General features: G+C 44.3%; 1 protein-coding gene and 1 long non-coding RNA gene across 3 annotated transcripts in view; one reads left to right on the forward strand and one right to left on the reverse strand.

Moving 5' to 3' along the window:
• Nucleotides 1–722: 722 nt before the first annotated feature.
• Nucleotides 723–20,571, reverse strand: part of SDK2 (sidekick cell adhesion molecule 2) — a 453,394-nt gene continuing 433,545 nt past the window's right edge. Inside the window, exon 45 of the mRNA XM_021002493.2 lies at nt 723–6,324. Within this exon, the coding sequence (XP_020858152.1) occupies nt 5,971–6,324 (354 nt within the window). The 3' untranslated portion in view covers nt 723–5,970. The remainder of the gene's footprint in view (nt 6,325–20,571) is intronic.
• Nucleotides 12,434–14,605, forward strand: LOC144457732 (uncharacterized). Of its 2 annotated transcripts, none has more exons than XR_013487185.1 (2): nt 12,434–12,542; nt 12,878–14,605. It is a non-coding gene; the product is annotated as an uncharacterized LOC144457732 (long non-coding RNA). The 2 variants fall into 2 exon arrangements; XR_013487184.1 differs by lacking the exon at nt 12,434–12,542 and adding an exon at nt 12,565–12,728.

Here is a 20,571-nt window from a genome sequence, read left to right on the forward strand (position 1 = left end):
TGCCAAGAAAATCCCAAATGGGGTCATGAAGACTGAACAACAAATTGTTAGAAGGTGTTTCCTTTAAAAAAAAAAGAAAGATGATTAGTGAGTCTGGTTATCTCGACTTGGTTCTTCAGAGCCTCCTCACCTCTGGGAACACTGGTAGAATCAAATACTCGAGTATGTGGAGCTCAGGACCAGACCTACCCTGGGGTGGAACCCCACTAGGATGGGATCTAGGTGAGGCCCAGCCTAAGCATCCTGCTGGCACAGTTAAGTATGGCCTTGTGATTTCATTGGTACAGGGAACTTTCAACTTCCTCTACCAATTCAGGTAGGCACTTTCTCTGAAACTTACTGTCAATAGAGAATTGCTTAGAACACTCAGAGGTTAAATGACTTGTTCAGGGTCACATAGCCAGTCTGTGGCAGAGGCAAACTTGAACTCAGATCCTCCTAGCTTCGAGGCCATAACGTTCTGCCTTTCCCAGTTAAGTACAGATTCCATCATGTCTGAGAACATAGTAAGAATACAGGCGGGACCTTTGAACTTGTTTATAGACCTGACCCTAATCTCAAGGAATTAATCTGAAGTTGATTGTTCAGCTGCTTGATTTCTTTGACCCTTCCTCTGATTTCCAGCCCTGTTTAAGACACTGATGCAGTAAGAAAGGCCTATAGTCAACATGACATTTCCCAATACGACCTGGGGTACGCTGAAGAATGAAAAATCCACCAAATCTCAAAAAAAAATTTTTATTTAGAAAATGCTGACAGTTTGACAGGACATGAGACATCTTGTGGCATTGTATTTCAAACCATTTTTTCCCTTGCCTTTCATTTAAAAAATAAACTTGCTAACAAGCTATATGACATATAGATATATTTTTTTCTTACAGACACCTGCCATGATTGAATACTCTCCTCGTATTTTTTTTTCATTATCTCTTTTAAATCAAAAATAAAGATTTTTGCTGATTTTGTTTTTCCTTTTTTTTTCTGGAGTGAATGTGAGAGTAAAGAAAAATAACATGTTCAAACACTTTGGGTTCTTCAGAGGGGACACAAGCACATCACAAAGGCGTGGACACTGGGGAAGGGGGGGGCATTGTCATTGACCTGCCTGCTGGCAGTCCACGGTGGGAGCTGGACTCTGGCAAAGGTCAAAGTCACCTCTTTCAATTTGCCTGTTTGGTTGCCACCAGGTATGACTATGAATACGACCATGTAACAGGACTCACAGAGTTGACTTTGGCCACTCAGATGGCTTCTGAGATGCTCCCTATCCCTCCTTCCCTTGAGCTGTGTTTGCTCCCCAAGGGAGTGCCACTTCCAAGGACTTGCTGACCCCCAGAGGGCAATTAAGTTGATCTTGGCACAATGAAGACACCAAGGATAAAGGGAGTCCCCTCCCAAGGGTGGGGCTCTGGCACCTTTAAAAATCACTGCCCTAGGAGTGGTGTGGACAATGTCAGAAGGCCACAGGGCAGCATGAGCTGGGCAGGGCTGAGCTGGGCTGAGGCAGGTTGGGCTGGAGACTATCTTAAGACAGTATCCTTTTCTATCTCTTCTAAATGATGGCAGTGGTGAGTAGGAAGAAGAGTGGTTGATGACCTCTTGAGATCTTCACCACAAGAGCTAGGCCTGTGCCTGGAAATACCCCTTCACTCAGGGGAAAGGGTGCTTTTGGAGTCCAAGGTAGGAATATTTGGTTCATCTTGGCAGTCCTTGTGCGTGGCTGATCCTCTGTACAAGAGGCAGTGAAGGAATCCCAATAAATGGGCTCCATGATGCCAACACAGGTGAGTGACTTCAGTTGTTGCCCTTAGTTAGATGGGGTCATCCATAGGTCATGGGCACATGAAGTCATGGGGTGCCATGGTTCAGTCTCTAGATGGGACATGCTCCTCCTAGACCCTTGTGGATGGTAACATTGGCATACCTTCCCAGACCTAGTCCAAGTATGATGTGGCATCCAAGGTGGGCTTGCTTGGGATGCTCTTCAGTACCCTATACCACCCACTTGCCTGAGACAGTTATGTGTGAGAAGGAAGAGAGCAAGCACATATCAGCTTAGTGATACATGTAAACAGGGGTGGAGAGGAACTTCTTTTGGAGAATATGGTGTTCCAGATGCCAGAAACCTGGGCTCCCATTTGTGCCTCTAACCAGCAAAAGGCAAATTTCCCAATGTCTGAGCATTTGCTCTGTGAAGAAGATTCACCTTTGGGCTAACTTGATCCCACTGATATTTCTGGTCTGTTCCTCGTCCTTACAAATCTCAAACACTAGTTTTGGCCCAGCCTCGTAGCTGCCTAGCTGCCTAGCTACCTGTGCCTTGTCCAAGAGAGGCAGGTAAGCACTGTCTGGGCTGTTGCTTTTTCTCTCCCCAAGGAAGCACTGGACGGCATTAACATGAGGTCAGATGAGGGTTGTATATATGTTTGTGTGTGTGTGTGATTGCAAGTTTGTATATTTTTGTGTACAGAGGCAGTGTGGCATAAGAAAAAGACAGCTGGCCTCAGAGTAAGGAAGACCTGGGTTTGAGTCCTGCCTTTCAGAGTCCCAGGCAACTTTAAGACTATAAGATGCAGAGAAGGTGCTAATCTACCTTGGTAGGAAAAGTTCCTCACTAGCAGCTTCCTGTAGCAATAAAATCACAGGTCTGATTTTTTTTAAGGTGTGAGCACGTTAAAAAAAAAAAAGAAAATTTGGCTAAGATACATATGTGTATACACACATACATATGTCATATATTATGTGCATAACATATATCTGTATACATATACTCATATTTTTATATTTAAAAAGTTCACAATTCTCTAAATGGAATGAAGTTTTAATCATTCCCTAACATTAACTGGAAACTTCTTTAAGGGGCCCAAATACATTGCAGGTTGGGAAAAGAAGAGGGTTATTTTTTTTTCCTTTCCTTTTCTTTTTAATGAGAGAGAGAAGAAAAGAAAAAGCAGAATGATCAAATGGGGACAGTGGCAGATGTGTTGCCATGGAGATGGTGGGATGCTTGATGTGGGGCTGGGGGAAGGGCATTCTGAGACCTGAATCTCATGCTGGCTATTTCTGTTCTTTCTTTCTCAAAGCTAAAAAGGGCCTTTGCTAAGCTTAACACCCAGGTTTAAAACAAAACGACAATAACAAAACTCCCTAGACCTCTGCTTTGTGGTTCTTCGTCTTTTCCGTTCTACGACACCTTTTCCTTAGCGAAGTTCTTTCTCCTACAACCATCTCTGAACCATCTTCTGCCAGCTAGCTGGACACCTGGTACACAGACAACCTGACAGCTAAGTTGTTCCCTGGTCCCCAAGAGCATTTCCTTCACATTTTGCCAGGATCTAAGTTGTTCCTAAAAAAACAACGGTTAATTCTGTCCTGTTACCAGGCTGTTTCCACTGATGGAAATCAGTTGTCATTGCTAGAGGGATGGTCAGCATGGAAAAGGCAGACTATTTGAACCAGTCTGCAATCACAGTGACATCCCATGACCTTCTGTATATTCCCCAGGGCTTATCTCTTGTCCATTTCTTAGAGTGGGTAGGGCTTTCATTCCCTCTCCCTGTCCCCTTTAGGGCTTCTTATGACATGGGCCCAGAAGGTAGTTGTGCTAATCCAGTTTCATACCTTCTAATATTCTGATGGGTTTTTCTAATAGACCTGGTCATCCCCAAATCATCTCACCAGCCACTGTTATCACCAAGAAGCCACTGGGCTCCATTCTCCAGTCAGCTTTCCAGAGGCACACCGAATTCTCACCTCTCCCCCTACAAAGTAGTGACATTGGAATCCCAGACCTTGATAGCTTCTGTGAGGATGTCCACCCTCCCTTCCCTAGCCCCTGGGTGCTCTGGGATAGGGCTGTGGTGAGGTTCCCCCTTTCTACTGTTCTACAGACACACTGCATCTGGACATAACAAACTGGTGAGAATATTCAAGAAACCAAAGAAAGTAGCTTTTTAAAAGAACATTCTTCCAAGTGGGTAGTTTTTTGGAAAAGGATTTTTCCCCCCGTCAACTATTCTTGACTCCCAGGCCATCCTCTTGGCTGCCCTTTTCTAGGGCTGATTCCAGGGGACTTCTCATACCCTGTGGCCAGCTTCTCCCATTTATCTCAAAGGTATTTTTCCCCTCTAGAGAGGTCTTTGGCTCTTTGTAAATGGGGTATTTTAAGGAAATGTGCAAATACTGTGTACCCTTGTTGGGAATGACCTAATCTCTCCCTGCCGTAACTCTATTTCTGTGTATAGATCTGACCATTCCTTGTCCTTTTCTTCTGCCTACTGGGAGGAGGAGATAGTTAGGGAATTAACAGAGCTTCCTCAGGCCTCACTCCTGGGCAGGCACTGAATGTATGTATGTATGTGTGTTTGTGGTATGTATATATATATATATATATATATATATACACATGTGTGTATGAGACACAGAAAAATGAGACACCAATGTGCATGTGTGTTTGTTTAGCTATGCTAATAAAAAAAAATCCACGTGATTTCTATGCTAAAAACAGGAGGCTTTGACTATCCTTCAGAATACCAAGCCCAGCCTCTCCTTCTCCCAGCTTCCTGTTCTGTGCTGTGGTAAGGGTGCTCCTTCCACATGGAAGGAGATTGTACGATGAGCCTGTAGGATGAACACCAGAAGCCTGGTGTTTGCCCAGGTGAGGACCCCAGGCTCCCACCCAGTTCCCAATCCAGGGAACACTTTCTACATTTTTGGTTTTTCACTTCTCCAGAATAGTTCTCCTGGGGAACCTTCCCTTCTTTTTCTTCTTCTTCTTCTTTTTTTTTTTTAAAGGGCCAGGGCAAACACAGGGAAGGAGGGAGGAGGAATCAAAGCTTCATCCTTAATCTCAACAAGCTGACATTCTCCATTAGCATCTTCCCCAGTGAACCATGCCTTCACTGTTGTGGTGCATCCCGGCTCCCTGACAGCCTCTATCCCTCCTCAGCCTGCACTCAAGACATAGAATTCAAGTAAAGTAATTATAGGACTTAGCTGCCAGGTCCTCTAACCCAGCCCCGCACTTGCTTGCTTAACAACAATAGGTAAAATGAGCTAGCTGGGCTGCCTTCTGAGGTTCATTTGTTTCTCATTAAAAAAAATAAACAAACAAACAAAAAACTTGTTGGGAGTTGAACCAGAGCCCCATCCAGGGAAGAGCTGAGCATGGGCACACACAGGGAGGAAAAGGGGCCTATCCCAGGGTTGGCTTTGACAGCACACTGAAGGCTATAGATAGAGAGCCCAATATCTTCTGTCCAAAAACCACTCACCTTGAGTCCTCAAGTTGTCTAGATTCCCAGACCCTCAGGGGATCAAGCTAATGGACCACGATCTCCCCCTACCCCTTTCCTCTTTTGTCCATTTCTACTCCATCCCAACCTACCCTTGAGGAATTAGCAAGGCCACCCTGGGTAAGAGGGGATGGAGAAAGGTGGGCTTTGGCTTGAAGGATTCCCATCTTGGTGAAGAAAGGCAGCAAATGTTGGTGTGGGCATTGGCATGTTCCAACACTGTACCCCAAGTGTCATGGTGAAAGGAGAAGGAGATGGAGGCCAGGGACAGTCATTCTGTGTTCTGTAGCAGAGAAGGGTTTAGTGTCCCAACTAACTGCTTCTTGGTTTTCTCATTTCTCTCCCCGTCTCTGCAGGGGTCTGGACTGAACTTTGCCACCCTGTGGGCACTGGGCTCTCTTCTTCATTTCTGTGCAACCCTCAAAGCAGCAAAGGCCTAGAAACCTTAACTAGGACTGATTGTCCTCCCACAGGCACATAACACATCAGCTTGTTTTTTTTTTTCCTTTCTCTCCTCCCTTTCAGGATTAGGTTTTGCTAGCCCCTGGAATCTCTGGAAAAATAAAGTTGGGAGGTGAAAAGTCAACTCGACTCTGAGCTTTGCTTGGTTTTAGGAGAGAGAAGAGGGGGGGTGAGGAGGAGGATTTATCTCGTACCATTTCTTTCCTTTCCAACATCAAACAAATGATGAGAATCCAGCTATAGGGGCCCGGGAGCCAGGAGCTAGGCTACTGGGGGGCCGGTAGAGGGTGCTCTGTTGGCTGGGGGGATTGGCAGGGTTCTGAGGCGTTGGAGTCCGACTGGCTTTGGGACGGAAGAGGCTGCCCTGCTGGGTGCTGCTGTTGTTAGCAATGGTGGCCTGCTCGGGCTCCCCTGAGTCGCTCTCTGTGTAGCTGTAGGCTTGGGCTCGAGAGATACCCTTTTGCTGCCGTCTCCAGGAGTTGTAGTAGGTGGGGTCACTGATGTAGTGGTTGACAAAGGAGTGGGCCTTTTGCTGGTTCTGGTCTACCTCATACTCGCTGTCGCTTCCCTGAGGGCACAAAGGGTTAAGGGGATATTAGTGGCTAAGGCAGTAAGTCGGTCAGACATTATCCTGTAGGGAACAGAGTGAGGTCCTTTGGCCTACAGAATTGCGAGTGGGGAGGCAGAAAGCCTGGGTTATAGCTGGGGTTCAGCCAATGGCTCACTGTATGATCCTCATCCTGGGGCCTTGTGGTTTGCCATTTCCATCTCCAGCTCAGGAAGTCACAGACACATAATAGCTGTGTGACCCTGGATAAGTCACTTAACCTTTGTTTGCCTCAGTTTCCTCATCTGTAAAATGGGAATAATAATAACACTTACCTCTCAAGGTTGTGAGGATCAAATGAGATAATTGTAAAGTACATAGTCCCTGGCACATAGTTATTATAATAAATGCAAAGGGTGTAGCACTAGCAGCTGGGGATAGGAATGGGGCAAGAAAGGCCTCCTAGAGTAGGTGGCCCTTGAACTGTCTCCTGAAGGAAGCTGAGGATTCTTAGAGTTAAAGGTTGGGAGGGAGACCATTTCAGCCACAGTTGACAATTAGTGTTAAGACCAAGTGATAGGAGTGAAGAGTTTGGGTAACAGCAAATAAGCTCGTAGGATTGGATCATAGAGTGCATGGAGGGAAGGAAGGCAGGGGTGGTAAGATGGTAAGAAGATTAGAAAGGGAGGAAGGTGCCAAGTTTTCAAGGGCTTTAAATGTCAAACACAAGAAGTCACTGGGGTTTAGTGAGTGGAAGGTGACATGTTTTAAGGCCTATATTTTGGGAATATCACTTTGGTAGCTGCGTGGTGGGTGATTTGGAGTAGAGAGACTCTTGAGACAGAAGGACCAATTAGAAGGCTATTGCAATAGTTCAGGTGATGAGAACATGATTTTTCTGCTGTTGATCAGTAGTTTCAGACTCTTTGTGATTCCATTTTGGGATTAAAAATTTTTTTTTTAAATTTTTACACAATTGGGGTTAAGCGACTTGTCCAGGGTCACACAGCTAGTAAGTGTCAAGTATTTGGTCTGAGGCTGGATTTGAACTCAGGTCTTCTTGACTTCAGGGCCAGTGCTCTATCCACTGTGCCACCTAGCTGCCCCTGGGATTTTCTTGACAGAGATATGGGACTGGTTTGCCATTTCCTTCTCCAGCTCATTCTACAGATGAGGAAACTGAGGCAAACAGGGATTAAGTGACTTGCCCAGAGGTCTCAAGGCTAGTAAGTGTCTGAGGCTAGATCTGAACTCAGGAAGATGAGTCTTCTTGATTCAAAGCCCAGCACTCTATCCACTTGGTCATCCCACTGCCCGTCATCACTGAATTATCTATATAGCGATAATAATTAAACCATGGGAGCTGGCGAAATCACTAAATGAGAGAGGAAAAAAATAGATGGGGACACCCCCATTTAGTAGGCATGGCACGGATGAAGAGCCAGCAAAAGAGATGGCTGAGAGGGCTGATGAGTAGGAGGAGAACCAAAAGAGTCCGGTCACAAAAATCCTGGGAGGAAACAGTATGCAGAAGGGCAGGTGGTCAGCAGTAGCAGATGCTTCAGAGAACACACAAAAGAAAAGGCCATTAGATTTAAGACTTTCTTTGAGGCAGCAATTTTAGTTGAGTGTTGAGGTTGGAAGCTAGAATGCAGAAGGTTTAGAAGTGAGAGAAGGAGTGTGGAGTCACTGAGCAGAGATGGTTTTTTCAAGGAATTTAGCATGGAAGGGAAGGAGAAATGTAGGATGACAGCTGGTGGGCATGGGAGGATCTAGTGAAAGGTTCTCCCCCCACCCCCAACAAGGATAGGGAGACTTGGGAATGTTTGTATGCAGCATGAAAGGAGCCAGTAGAAGGGAAGAGACTGAAGATTAAAGAGAGAATGAGTAGGGATAATGGCGAGGGGCAATTGGCTAGATAGTACAGGAGGGATGAAGTAGGTGTCACAGTGGATAGAGCACTGGTCCTGGAGTCAGGAAGACCTGAGTTCAAATTCAACCTCAGATACTAGCTGTATGACCCTGGGCAAGTCACTTAACCTGATTGCCTCCAAAAGAAAAAAAAATCAGATTTCTCTTCATGCATTCAAATTTGACCTCAGACACTTACTAGCTGTGTGACCCTGGGTAAGTCACTTAACCCTGTTTGCTTTGGTTTCCTCATCTGTAAATCAGCTGGAGGAGGAACTGGCAAACCACTTCAGTATCTTTGCCCCAAAAACCCTAAAATGGGGTCACAAAGGGTTGGACACGGAAATAACTCAACAACAATAAGGGGGCAGACAAGCAAAAGGGCCTTCTCCTCAGAGATGAGAATAAAGGAGGAGATAATGGGGGTGGGGAGATGGCAATGCCAGAGAGATGTGAGATGAGAGAGCTATTGGTGAAGAAAGGAACTCCTAGTTTGTACACAGCCAATGTTTGATTATTTTGTATGCTACATTATTTCATGTGGGAGGCTTTGCTATATAGGAAATGACTATATCTATGCCATGTATTATTGTATGAGCAGGACTTGAGGGGACAATACTCAACTTTTCCCCTAGGAATTAAAAGCACTTTATAGATAAAATTTCAGTATAAGGAATGGGTCGTGGTAATTACTCCTGTGTTGCAAATGAGAACACTGATTCACAAGGACTGAGGACCAGCAGAGAGATGATATGGTAACATGGGGAGAGCCTTAGACTTGGGAACAGAACATTTGGATTTGAATCCTGATCTGCAACCTGTATGTCCTTGGGTAAGAGAATGTCTCTGGATTTCAACTTCTTAATCTGTAAAATAAAAGGCTGGATGACTCGATGGGATCTGAAGTCCTTTCCAGCTCTAGACCTATCATCGGATTAATCCAGACTTTTTTTTTTTTGGCTAGGCAATGGGGTTAAGTGACTTGCCCAGGGTCACACAGCTAGTAAGTGTTATGTGTCTGAGGCCAAATTTGAACTCAGGTCCTCCTGAATCCAGGGCTGGTGCTCTATCCACTGCGCCACCTAGCTGCCCTTGAATCTAGATTTTTAGTCATGAGGTTTTACCCACTAAGCTAACCTATCCCTCTGCTCCCATGAGACTGTTCTACTCCATGGCCGAGGCTCTTCTGGATCCCCTGAAAGCTGAGTTAGAGAGATGCCTCAGATCCTGCTGCTTCCCTGCCTTACCCCATGAGAAACTCCTTTAACCCCTCCCTAGCCCAGAGGCCCAGCTCATCAGGCAGCTGGTTGTGCCTGCCCAGAGCAGCCAGACAATGGAAAATCCTCCTGCCTAGCTCTGCCTCCTGTTCTTCCCTCTGTGACACAACCCTGCACGATACAAACCAGCCCTTTTCATTTCATTGGCCTAGCTGCTAGCCTAGAGTGGAACGAAGAGGGACGAAGGGACAATAGAACAGAGAGGAGAGACACACTCACTGGTGCCCCCCCCCAAAAAAGAGTGTAGAGGGAGGAATGCTAGCTCCCGTATCACCTGGCTGAAGGAGTCTGGGGGTGGGTCATATTGATCCTAGTGCAAACTCATTTTCACCAAGCTGGGAGGGTGAGGGAGGGGATGTGTCATGGCACAATTGCTTGAGCCAATGGTCACTTTTCTATCATCCATTTAAGCCCTGGAGCAGAGATGGGGGTAGGGAATTTAACTAAGGTTAGGCCCTGGGAAGGGGCTGGGGTGGGAGAGAGAAAGTATTATTTGGAACGTAAGAGAGAGATATTTGGAACATAACACTGGTATAAGTTCAAGGAACTCTAGCTGGACTATCCCTGCTTGAAGGTTGGTCCTCAACGGGGCCATGCTTAGTCTGAATAGGCCCTACCTTCCTTGTAATCATTTGTATTTTATCTGATGGATTTAAAAACATTATCTGAGGGGGCAGCTAGGTGATGCAGTGGATAGAGCACCGGACCTGGAGTGAGGAGGACCAGAGTTCAAATTTGATCTCAGACACTTACTAGCTGTGTGACGCTGGGCAAGTCACTTAACCCCACTGCCTCAAATCCTTCTCTGTACCCCCAAACACACAAACCATTATCTGAGGCAGTATCCATAGGCTTTACCAGACTGTGAAAGGGTTCCATGACATAAAAAAAAAGTTAAGAACCCCTAATACAGTCTAAATTCTTCACCACCACCACCAGCATGGCAAGCTCTTGCCTTCCTGCTGTCTGTCCCAGGTTATCTCAGAACCCATGCTGAACTGCAGACTTGTCAGCACTGGGAACCTATCCTCTCCCTTACTTACCTCCCCCTCTACCTGAGCTCTTTAGTGGCTCACAGGGCTTGGATACGATGGAAGCCTATTAACTCCTTCCTTCTGATGAGATGGAGGATCACCAAGCCTTACCTTCTGCATCTGCCACTGCTACTAAGGTCCTCCAGGCTTTACCACTTGCCTGACCTGTAGGCTCTGCGGTGTCCCAAGGTTACCTGACCTACTTGCACAACTGAAAAATTTGTGAACCCTTGTTACCACCAATGCTGGGACTTTTCAGATGCTGAACTTTCATGCCCTTCTGTTATGATGCAGCGTTTCTTAAACTGTGGGTTTCAACCCCATACGGAGTGGAGAAGAACTGCAACAGTAAAAGGTTTCTGAACTCAAAACGACCAAAAATTAATTCAGGATGAAACTCCTAATGAATCTGAGGTGTTTCTGATAGTGCTTGCCTCTGCTGCATCGAGCAACTTCACTGCAGCCTTGGTTCTGAACACAAAGCTCAATGAATGCTGCTGAAAAGCAAAAAGGGGTCTGGAGTGGAAAGTTTTAGAAGCCCTGATAGAGTGCATGCTCTCTGAGAAACAGAAACTGTCCCAATTTTCCTAATTATATGCCCAGCACTTAGCACAGTGCTTGGTAAACAGTAACCACTCAATAGAAGATTTTTCACTCATTCATTTTAGAGCTGAGAAAAGGGAGGGGAGACAGAGAGAGTGAGAGAGAGAGACAGAGAGAGAGACAGAGAGAGAGAGAAAGAGACAGAGAGAGAGAGAAAGAGACAGAGAGAGAGAGAGAGAGAAAGAAAGAGAGAGAGAGAGAGAGAGAGAGAGAGAGAGAGAGAGAGAGAGAGAGAGAGAGAGAGAGAGAGACTTGCCAAAGGTCAGTGATAAGTAGCAAGGACAGCCCTTAAACCCAGACCCTTTGACTTCAAATTTATCTTCTCTTCACTATAGCATGATCATGATCTCTGGAGAAACCCCAGGGAGGCTGAGGTTGTTCTGGCGCTAAGCCTGGTTTTTGGATAGGCCCCAGGCATCCAGGCATTCTAATTGTCATTTTAGGTATACCTCCAATGGAGCCCTTTCTCCCCCTCCCAGCCTCTACAAGTTTTCACTATAAGCCTTAAAGGGTTTTGATGTTATTCCACTCTTTGTGACCCTATTTGAGGTTTTCTTGGCAAATATACCAGAGTGGTTTGCCATTTCCTTCCCCATCTCATTTTACAGATAAGGAAACTGAGGCAAACAGGGTTAAGTGACTTGCCCAGGGTCACATAACGAGTGAGGCTGGATTTGAACTCGGGTTTTTCTGACTTCGGGCCAGACCACACTCTATTCACTGCACCACTTAGCTTCCGGTTAAAGGGTTACCTTCAATCTGTTCTGCATCTAGTCTCATACACATTGTCTCCGTTACTAGAATGCCTCCCTGAAAAGGGTGGGGCAGGGACTGGGGTTTTTGGTGGAATTTTTTCTTCTTTTTTACATAACCCTAGGACTTAGTTCTGCCTGGAACATATTAAACATTTAATAAATGCTTGCTGATTGATTGATTGACATGGGGCCAAATCTGAATTGGGCAGGCCTCTGGGACAACATGGTGAAGTACCAATCTCCTGGGTACTGGCCTTGCTTGTTCTGGGTTGTGGGCGATAGAGAATAGGGGCATTTGTGTCAATACTTGCCCAAGTCTCTGAAGGGGGCAATAAAGAGATTTAGCGAAAGCGCAGGGAGGTAACAGGGGGTGGGAGCGGGGGCGGTATTTATGTCTCTGCAAGAAGAAAGCTGGTGAGCAGCTGGGGTGGAAAAGGAAACCCCCCCCCCTTTCCCCCCCTTATTTGCATGAAATCATAGAGGCTTGGAGTCGGAGGAATGGTTGTAGCTTGATAGGGGGTGGGGTGGGGTGGGGTGGGGAGGCCTTTTCTCTGCTTCCCTCTTGAGCATCTGGCACTTACCCTCCTGGGAGGTTATATCCCCCATCGCGCACCCCGTCCGTTGGCTTGGAATGCAGGACAGGGCTTTTTATGTTCCTGGTAGGAATGGGGGTGGGGGGAAACCCTGTGCATGAATGGGGGGAGGGGCCCCTGCTCGTGAATAGGCGGAGGGGCTGAGAAATTAACAAAAAAAAAAAAAAGGAAACAGAATCTTTATCTAACATGCATTTGCTTCCACCTCAGCAAACCGACACCACTCCTCTTCCCAGTCTCCGGCCAGGCCAGGTCAGGTTAAAGTGGCTGCCCTGAGCCCTCCCAAGCCCAAGGGAGGGGGGCCTGTAATAACGGCTGCTGCTGCCGCTGCCTGCGGGAGATGGTGGAGGGGGGAGTGAGGGGAGTGGGCTTTGTCTCTTACAACATCTGTTTCTTTTCAGGCTGGAGGTGGAGTGTGAGGAGGAGGAAGAAGAGAGAAGGGGGGAACTAGGGGCTCCGATGCTTTGAATCTTCTTTCTCGTGCTTTCAGCTCTCCCTCTGCTCCCCATAATTGAATTCAGCTTTCCTGTAACACTGCACACAATAGGCGCCATTCATGGGCAGCCCTCAACTCAACCAGCCAGGCAATCGAGTGACAGCTTTCAGCTCCTGGGACTCTTAAGAACTCCTCAAAGCCACTCCATCATCGAGGAGAGGAGAGTTTGGCAAGAGAGGGGCTCCAGGGGCCGATGGTACAGAATGGGAGCTGAGGGAAGGGGAGCCACGTGGGGGCCACGGACAAAATAAAGGAGAAGCTTAGAGCTTCTCCTTTTGAGGCTCATCTCCATCCTGCCGGCTAGGTTCTCCATCAGAAAAGGAAACTTTCCAGGGGGGAGATGTAAATGGGTGAAATCAGATCGAAAGAACTTGCGAAGAAGGTGGGGCGTCACCCTGACACAAAGCAGACTGTGGGCATCGGACTGTGGAATTCATTGTGCTGTCACACAATGCTGGCTTTCTGTCTTTAGGCCCCCTTTTCCTCTAGCATCCCTCTTAATTCTAGTGCCTTCCCTCTGTCAATTATTTCCTATTTAACCTGTATATAGCTTGTTTGTACATATTTGTTTTCATATTGTCATCCTTATTAGACTGTAAGCTCCTCAAGGGCAGGGACTGTCTTTTGCCTTTCTTTGCATCCCCAGCACTTAGCACAGTGCCTGACACACAGTAGGCACTTAATAAATGTTTATTGCCTGACTGGCTCCTAGAGGAAGGCATGAGGTATAGTCAAAAACTTAATTTGATCTTGGGCTACATTAAGAGAGACACTGCTTCCGGGACGAGGAGGTAACAATCTTATGACTGTTCAGGCCACACTTCTGGAATAGGAAGTTTGGTTACGGGCTATGAGTGAAAAGAATAATAACAGCTAACATTTACATAGTGTTTTAAGGTTTACAAAGGGTTTTACAAATATTATCTCATTTGATCCTCATAACAACCCTAAAAGATAGGTGCTATCATTATCCCTGTTTTACCGAGGAGGAAACTGAAGCAGATATTAAATGACTTGCCCAGGATCACACAGCTAGGCAACGTCTGATAATGGATTTGAACCCAGGCAGCAATGTGGTACAGCAGATAGAGTGCTGGGCCTGGAATCAGAAAGACCTGAGCTCCATCAAATCTGGCCTCAGAAACTAGCTTGTGTGATCCTGGGCAAGTACTCCACCTGTTTACCTCAGTTTCCTCAACTACAAAATGGGGATCATAATAGTACTTACCTCTCAGAGTTGTTGTGAGGATCAAATGAGAAATCTGAGAAGTACCTGGCACACAGTAGGCACTTCATAAGTGCTAGCTATTATTATTACTATTATTAGATCCTCCTGACTCTGGGTCCAGAGCTTTATCTGCTCCACCATCTACCTGCTTCCGATGCCTTAGAAGAGGGACAATGTCCTAATAGCCTCTGTGGGATTTTTGATGGATCTGACCAGACTCACCTACAAGGCAGTCTGATAACTTACACGGAGGACAGAGTTATGTTAGGGCACCAGAATTTTTTTTCTTTTTCTTTTTCTGGTGAAAATAGGAAGCTATTTTCCTGTTCTTGTCCATCTCTGAAAATGCACTGCTTGATCACCATTACACAGTCTGTGATATTTTTAAGTAAAAGTGATGGCAGATTTCATGTCATTGGGTCTCACTTCTCTCCACCTTCCACAGAAGGGAAGTCTCAAGTTTACAGAGGGTGGGTCAGCTGGGGCAGAGAGCTAGGACCCTTGGGGCCCAAGCCTGAAGTTGGATTTGAGTTTTTCTTCTTTTTTTCCTTTATAGTCCTAAATGCCACTCCCTGAGTTTCTAGGATATTTTGTTGTATTGAATATTGCCTTGAAAGAAGTGAGGGGTGGGGTATTAGAGCTGGAAAGTCTTTTTTGGGTTATATCTAGATTTTAGATGTGAAAATAATATAGGTAGGTTGTCCCAAGTCATAGTCCAGTTTTAAGCCTTAATAGCTTAAGACTTTTGGAATAGCCTTTATTTGTTATATCAAGATTTAATCCCCCTATTTAGTGAACTCCAGTGGTTCCCTATCACCTCCAGGATCAAATACAAAATCCTGCTTGGTGTTCAAAGTCCTTCCTCACCTAGTCCCATCCTACCAACCTTTCCAGTCTTCTTACACCTTACCACTCCCTGGCACTCTCTGATCCAGTGACACTGGTCGCCTTTCTGTTCCACGAACAAGACATTTGCATCTCTCAGCTCTGGGCATTTTTTCTGGCTGTCCTCCATGCCTAGAATGCTTTCAACTCTGCCTACTGACTTGCCTAGTTTTCTTTAAGTCCCAGCTAAAATCCCATCTTTTACCGAAGACCTTTCTTCTCTTAATTCTAGTGCCTTCCCTCTGTTAATTATTTCCTATTTATCCTGTACATAGCTTGCTTGTCCTTATTTGTTTGTTTGTATTTTGCCTCCTGGCCACGCCTCCCCCCCCCCCCCCCCGTAGATTAAGAGCTTCTCAAGGGCAGGGACTGTCTTTTGCCTCTTTTTGTATCCCCCATGCTTAGCGTATTGCCTGGCACATAGTAGGTGCTTAATAAATGTTTATTGATTGATGTTTGTAAAATTAAGCTAGGGTTGGACAGGGCAACCTTACGACAATGTAAAGACAACAGGAGGTAGAAACAGGTGAAGATGCAGCCACCTTTCCACCCTGAACTTGCTAGAAGGATGCTGCATAGCCACTGATGGTTTGAGGTAGGCCCAGTGAGCACCTAGAACATTACAGGTGTGACTATTAAGTAAAGAGGGTTATATGTGACATTTCCTTTGGAAAATGTAAAATTCTAACATATTTGTTAAGAAAAACCAGTATTGCTCCCACTGGGAGGTTAGTCATTCATTCCAATGGTGATGCCATTACTGGAGACATGTTTGAAGGCTCTCTTTGGGAACTAGCTTTGGGGCTTATGACACATTCTTTTGAACATCCCAGGGGAGACAAAGCTTTTCCCTTTGAAAGCAGATTCAGTTTTCAGAAACTGCCAATAATCCTTTGGAGACGAGTGTGGTAAATGAGGGAATAAATGGGTTGTGCTGGGACACTGGGAGGTGCGTTCCTTCATTGACAAAATGATAATAAGGGCACCTGCCTCAAAGGTTTGTTTTGAAGGCAGATAAGGTATCCCCAAAGTCTTAGTGGAGTCTTAATCTTTAATAGTTTAGGGAAGCTTAAAATTCATTTCAATTTTTGGGATGCCCTATATATGTAAAATGCTTTGTCAAGCTGAAATGCTATCTACAGAAATATGAACTACTTGTAGTAAAAAAAAAATTGAGGTGGTGCTATAGATCAATTAGTGACTTTGTCATTATGACTCACAACTACCTCTGAATGATGATGATAACACATTTCTAAAGTGATTTAAAAATAATAGGCACTTAATAAATAATACGGCACTTAAGACTTGGCAAAAGGCTTTACATGCATTGTCTCATGGGAGCCTAACCTGTGAGGTAGGTATTGTTACCATTGTTCCATTTTTCAGATGAGGGAACTGAGGGCTCCCCTGCCCTGACTGGTGACTGCCTCTCCTCCCCACTATTTCAGAAAAGTACCAGATAGCATGATCTATTTTATTCTTTATTCTCCTACTCTCTCCTCTCTCCAACCTTCACTAATTTCCTTTTGTCTCTCTTGCTCCTCCTCTTCCTACCCAGCAAGTTTGGAACCATGAACTACAATCATATTCATACTCCCAAGGTTCCTGGATGAGATGTGTTAGTCCACTCCCTTATGGCTCCACCTCCCATCCCTATATTTTTTTCCAAAATGCCTATTCCTGGCCACGACTTTCCTTTATTTTGTACTCTCCCCCAGCAGACTGTAAGCTCCCTGAAGGTAGGGATTGTCTTTGTTTGCATGTTTGTGGCCCTTATGCTTAGCACAGTGCTTGGCCAGTAGTAAGCTTACAAGCTCATTCATTTGTTCATACGCATTTGGTTCATTTAAAAAGCAGTTGCATGACTTTATAATCATGCCTCCAGTTTCAGCTATCTCGCTCACCAGCTGGTGAACATCAGCCTTCTTGCTGACCTATCCCTGGCTTGGAGTCAGTCCAGATTGATCAGCAGCTTCTGCATTGACCACATTCTCTCTTTTTAAAGTAAAACCTAACAAAATAACCACACAACCCACACTTAGGGCGGGTGCTGATATTAATCCTCTTTGAAAGAGAGCTTTTAACATCTCCTGTCCCATTACTCCCTAGAGCCTGGGGCAAGTAGAGACCATTGTAGCATCCCCCTTTTCTCTCAAAGGAACGGGGTTTGGAGTTGCTTGATTTGTCAGCAGCTGAAATGGATGTATCCAAGTTTCCATGAGCACAAGGATTTTGGAACTAGCTATATCCAGGGATGTGCTGATAAATGTTTAACAATCATCCTTGGGGGGGGGAAGTGTACATGCCATACTTTTAAGTTTCATCTGCATTATGTACATTTTCCCCTATCACTTCCTTAATTCTAGACATTCTAATCATTCAACAAAACAATAAATCAAGCCCTTAGCTGTAGCATTTGCTGATTTCTGAGGTGTAAATGCTCACAATGAAAATTTAACAACTGGCTCACTTAGATGGGTTTGAGCTGTTCCCTTGGCTAAATCCTTCACAAACCCAATCAATTTAGTAAATTAAAGATTCAGAGCATCTTTTACCCCAAAAGTGGATAATTTCCAAAAGACTATGATCTGTGAGTACAGGAATAGCTTCTGTCTATGCAGCCTCTTCAAAAAAGGCACGGAGGCTCAGACAACAGTATACTCAGTATACTTTCCTCTTGGTATACTTTTTCTCATGGCTATCTCATTCATTCCCACGGCTTCAGCCACTGCCCTGCTACACTGTAGTTCACAAAGCACAGCAAAAAATGTTTAGAATTAGGGGGCCAGGGTTCAAACCCCAGCTTTGCCACTTAGTAATTGTATGACTTTTGACAAGTCATCTGACCTTTTTTTTTTCATCTGGGAAATGAGGGGGTTGAGGTAGGTGACCTCTAAGGTCTCTTAGAAGTGAATGTATGGTCCTGTGATTCTGTTACCACCTGCCTGACCTATTGTAAAAGCCCAGTAAATAGTCCTTCCTGCCTCTACTTTCACAGAATCTTGGCAAGGACTTCAGATAGTTCAGGTTGGGGGGGTTGAAATCTCCTCTTCCATATGCAGAAGTGGTCAGCCAGCTTCCACTTAAAGACCTCCTGTAAGTGGAAAAATACTACCTCCCAAGTCAGCTCATTCCAATTCAATGTTGGATGGCGCTGACTGTTAGTACATTTCCCCCCCTCCACCCCCACCTCCCCCCTCTCCGCCATTATATCAAGTCTAAATCTGCCGCTCTGCAACTTTCCACCTATCACTTCTAATTTCTGTTTTGCTAGACCAAGAAGAACAAACCTTAATTTTTTTTCCATAGGACAGCCCTTCAAATACACGAATTAATAAATTAACATATAAGCATTTACAATTATATTATAATTATATATTATAATATTAATCATTCTGAATTTAATTATTTAATATTCAGATATTATTAATTATACATATTAAAATAATATAATATTTTGCTGCATGCCAGGTACTGTGCTAAGCACTAGGTTTACAAAGAAAAAACAAGAACTGTTTTATCCTCAAGGACCTAACATTCTGACAGAGAAGAAAACACGTACATAAAAACCACAAGTACAACTTTACATAAATAAAGAGGCATACAGAATAGACAGAAGAAGGGTAGCCTCAGAAGGCAAGGCCCTAACAGCTGCTGGGACTGAGAAAGCCCTCTTTCAGGAGGTAGTGGTTGAACGTAGTCTTTTTAAAAAATAGATTTTTAATGCTATCTTACTTTTGATCTCTTAGATCTTCCTGTGTCCTTCTCTCTCTCTCTACTCCAAAAAGCTATTCCTTAAAAACAAATAATTTTAAAAAAAAAGAGGAAAAGGAAAAACAAAGCTGTCACATCTGCAAAGGAGCACATGTATCTGAGCTGAGCCTTAAAAGAAGCCATGGATTTCAAGAGGTTAGGAGGGAGAGAATTCCAGGCCTGGGAGTCACCCAGGACAAAGGCGTAGAGGTAACAGATAAACAGTTGCGTATGAGGAACAGGTACATATGGTTGGGCTGTATCCTTTACGATGTGGAGTAATGAATCAAAAGACTGGAAAAGTAGTAAGGGGCCTAGTTGTGAAGGGCTTTAAATGTCAAGCATGGGAGTGTGTGTAGATATTCATATAATATGCATATGCACACATACATGTATATACCCTCCACACACATGCATCTATATTTACACATATGGCATGCATATATGTATATACATGCATGTATGCATAAATGCATATATTTACTCATGTATAAACATCTACATTTACATACAGGTATATGCATATATGTACATGCATACATATGTGTGTGTATGTGTACACCCATATGTATATAAAATTTGATCTTCACAACAACCTTAGGAGAGAGGTACTATTTTAATTTCCATTTTACAGATAAGGAAACTGAGACAGACAGAGGTTAAGTGTCTTGCCCAGTGTCACACAGCTAGTAAGTATCTGAAGCAATATTTGAACTCAGGTCTTTCTGACTCTTGGCCCAGCACTCTATCCACTATGCCTCCTGGCTGCCTCTTGAGTTTACATTTGATCCTAGAGGTACCAGGGAGCCATTGGAGTCTACTAAGTAAGGAGTGGAGTGACATGGTTGGATTAATACTTTCAGAAAACTGATTTCGTAGCTATGTGGAATGTAGGTTGGAGTAGGGAGAGTCTTAGGGCAGGGAATCTGATTAGAAAGCTATTATAAGAGTTCAGGTGATAGATGATGAGGACCTGAACAAAGGTGGTAGCTGTGTGAAAGTAAAGGACACATTAAGAGAAGTTGCGGAAAAAGAAATTACAAGATTTGGCAACTAATTGGATATATGAGGTGATTGACAGTGAGTTGAAGATGACGTTGTTAGAAGTTGTATATGATTGTGATGGAACATATTGTGCTCTAAGAAATGAGAAGCAGGATGCTCTCAGAAAAAATCTGGAAAGACTTATATGAACTGATGCAAAGTGAAGTAAGCAGAACCAGGAAAACATTGTATATAGTAACAGCAACATTATATGATGATCAACTGTGAATAACTTAGCTATTCTCAGCAATACAATGATCCAAGACAATTCTGAAGGACTTAGGATGAAATGTGTTGTCCATCTCCAGAGAAAGAACTGGTGAATGCAGATTGAAGCTACTTTTTCTTTACTTTTCTTGTTTTTTTTTTTGGGGGGGGTCTGTATTTTCTTTCACAGCATGATTTACATGGATACGTGTTTTGAATGACTACACGTGTATAACCCATGTCAAATTAATGGGGGGGGGAGGGAAGAGAGGGAGGGAAAGAATTTGGAACTCTAAATTTGAAAAAAAGTGTTAAAATTGTTTTTACATGTAATTGGGGAAAGATAAAATATTAAATTAAAAAAAGATGTCATTGTTAGGTTGCAAATCTGGGTTACTGGAAGGATTGTGGTTCACTTGATAGTAACAGGACAGTTTGGAAGAAGAGTAGGTTTTGGGGGAAATAAAACAAGTTTTGTTTTG

The sequence above is a fragment of the Phascolarctos cinereus genome, unplaced genomic scaffold (genome assembly GCF_003287225.1).
Source record: "Phascolarctos cinereus isolate Bilbo 61053 unplaced genomic scaffold, phaCin_HiC Scaffold_5;HRSCAF=322, whole genome shotgun sequence".
Lineage (NCBI taxonomy): Eukaryota > Metazoa > Chordata > Mammalia > Diprotodontia > Phascolarctidae > Phascolarctos > Phascolarctos cinereus.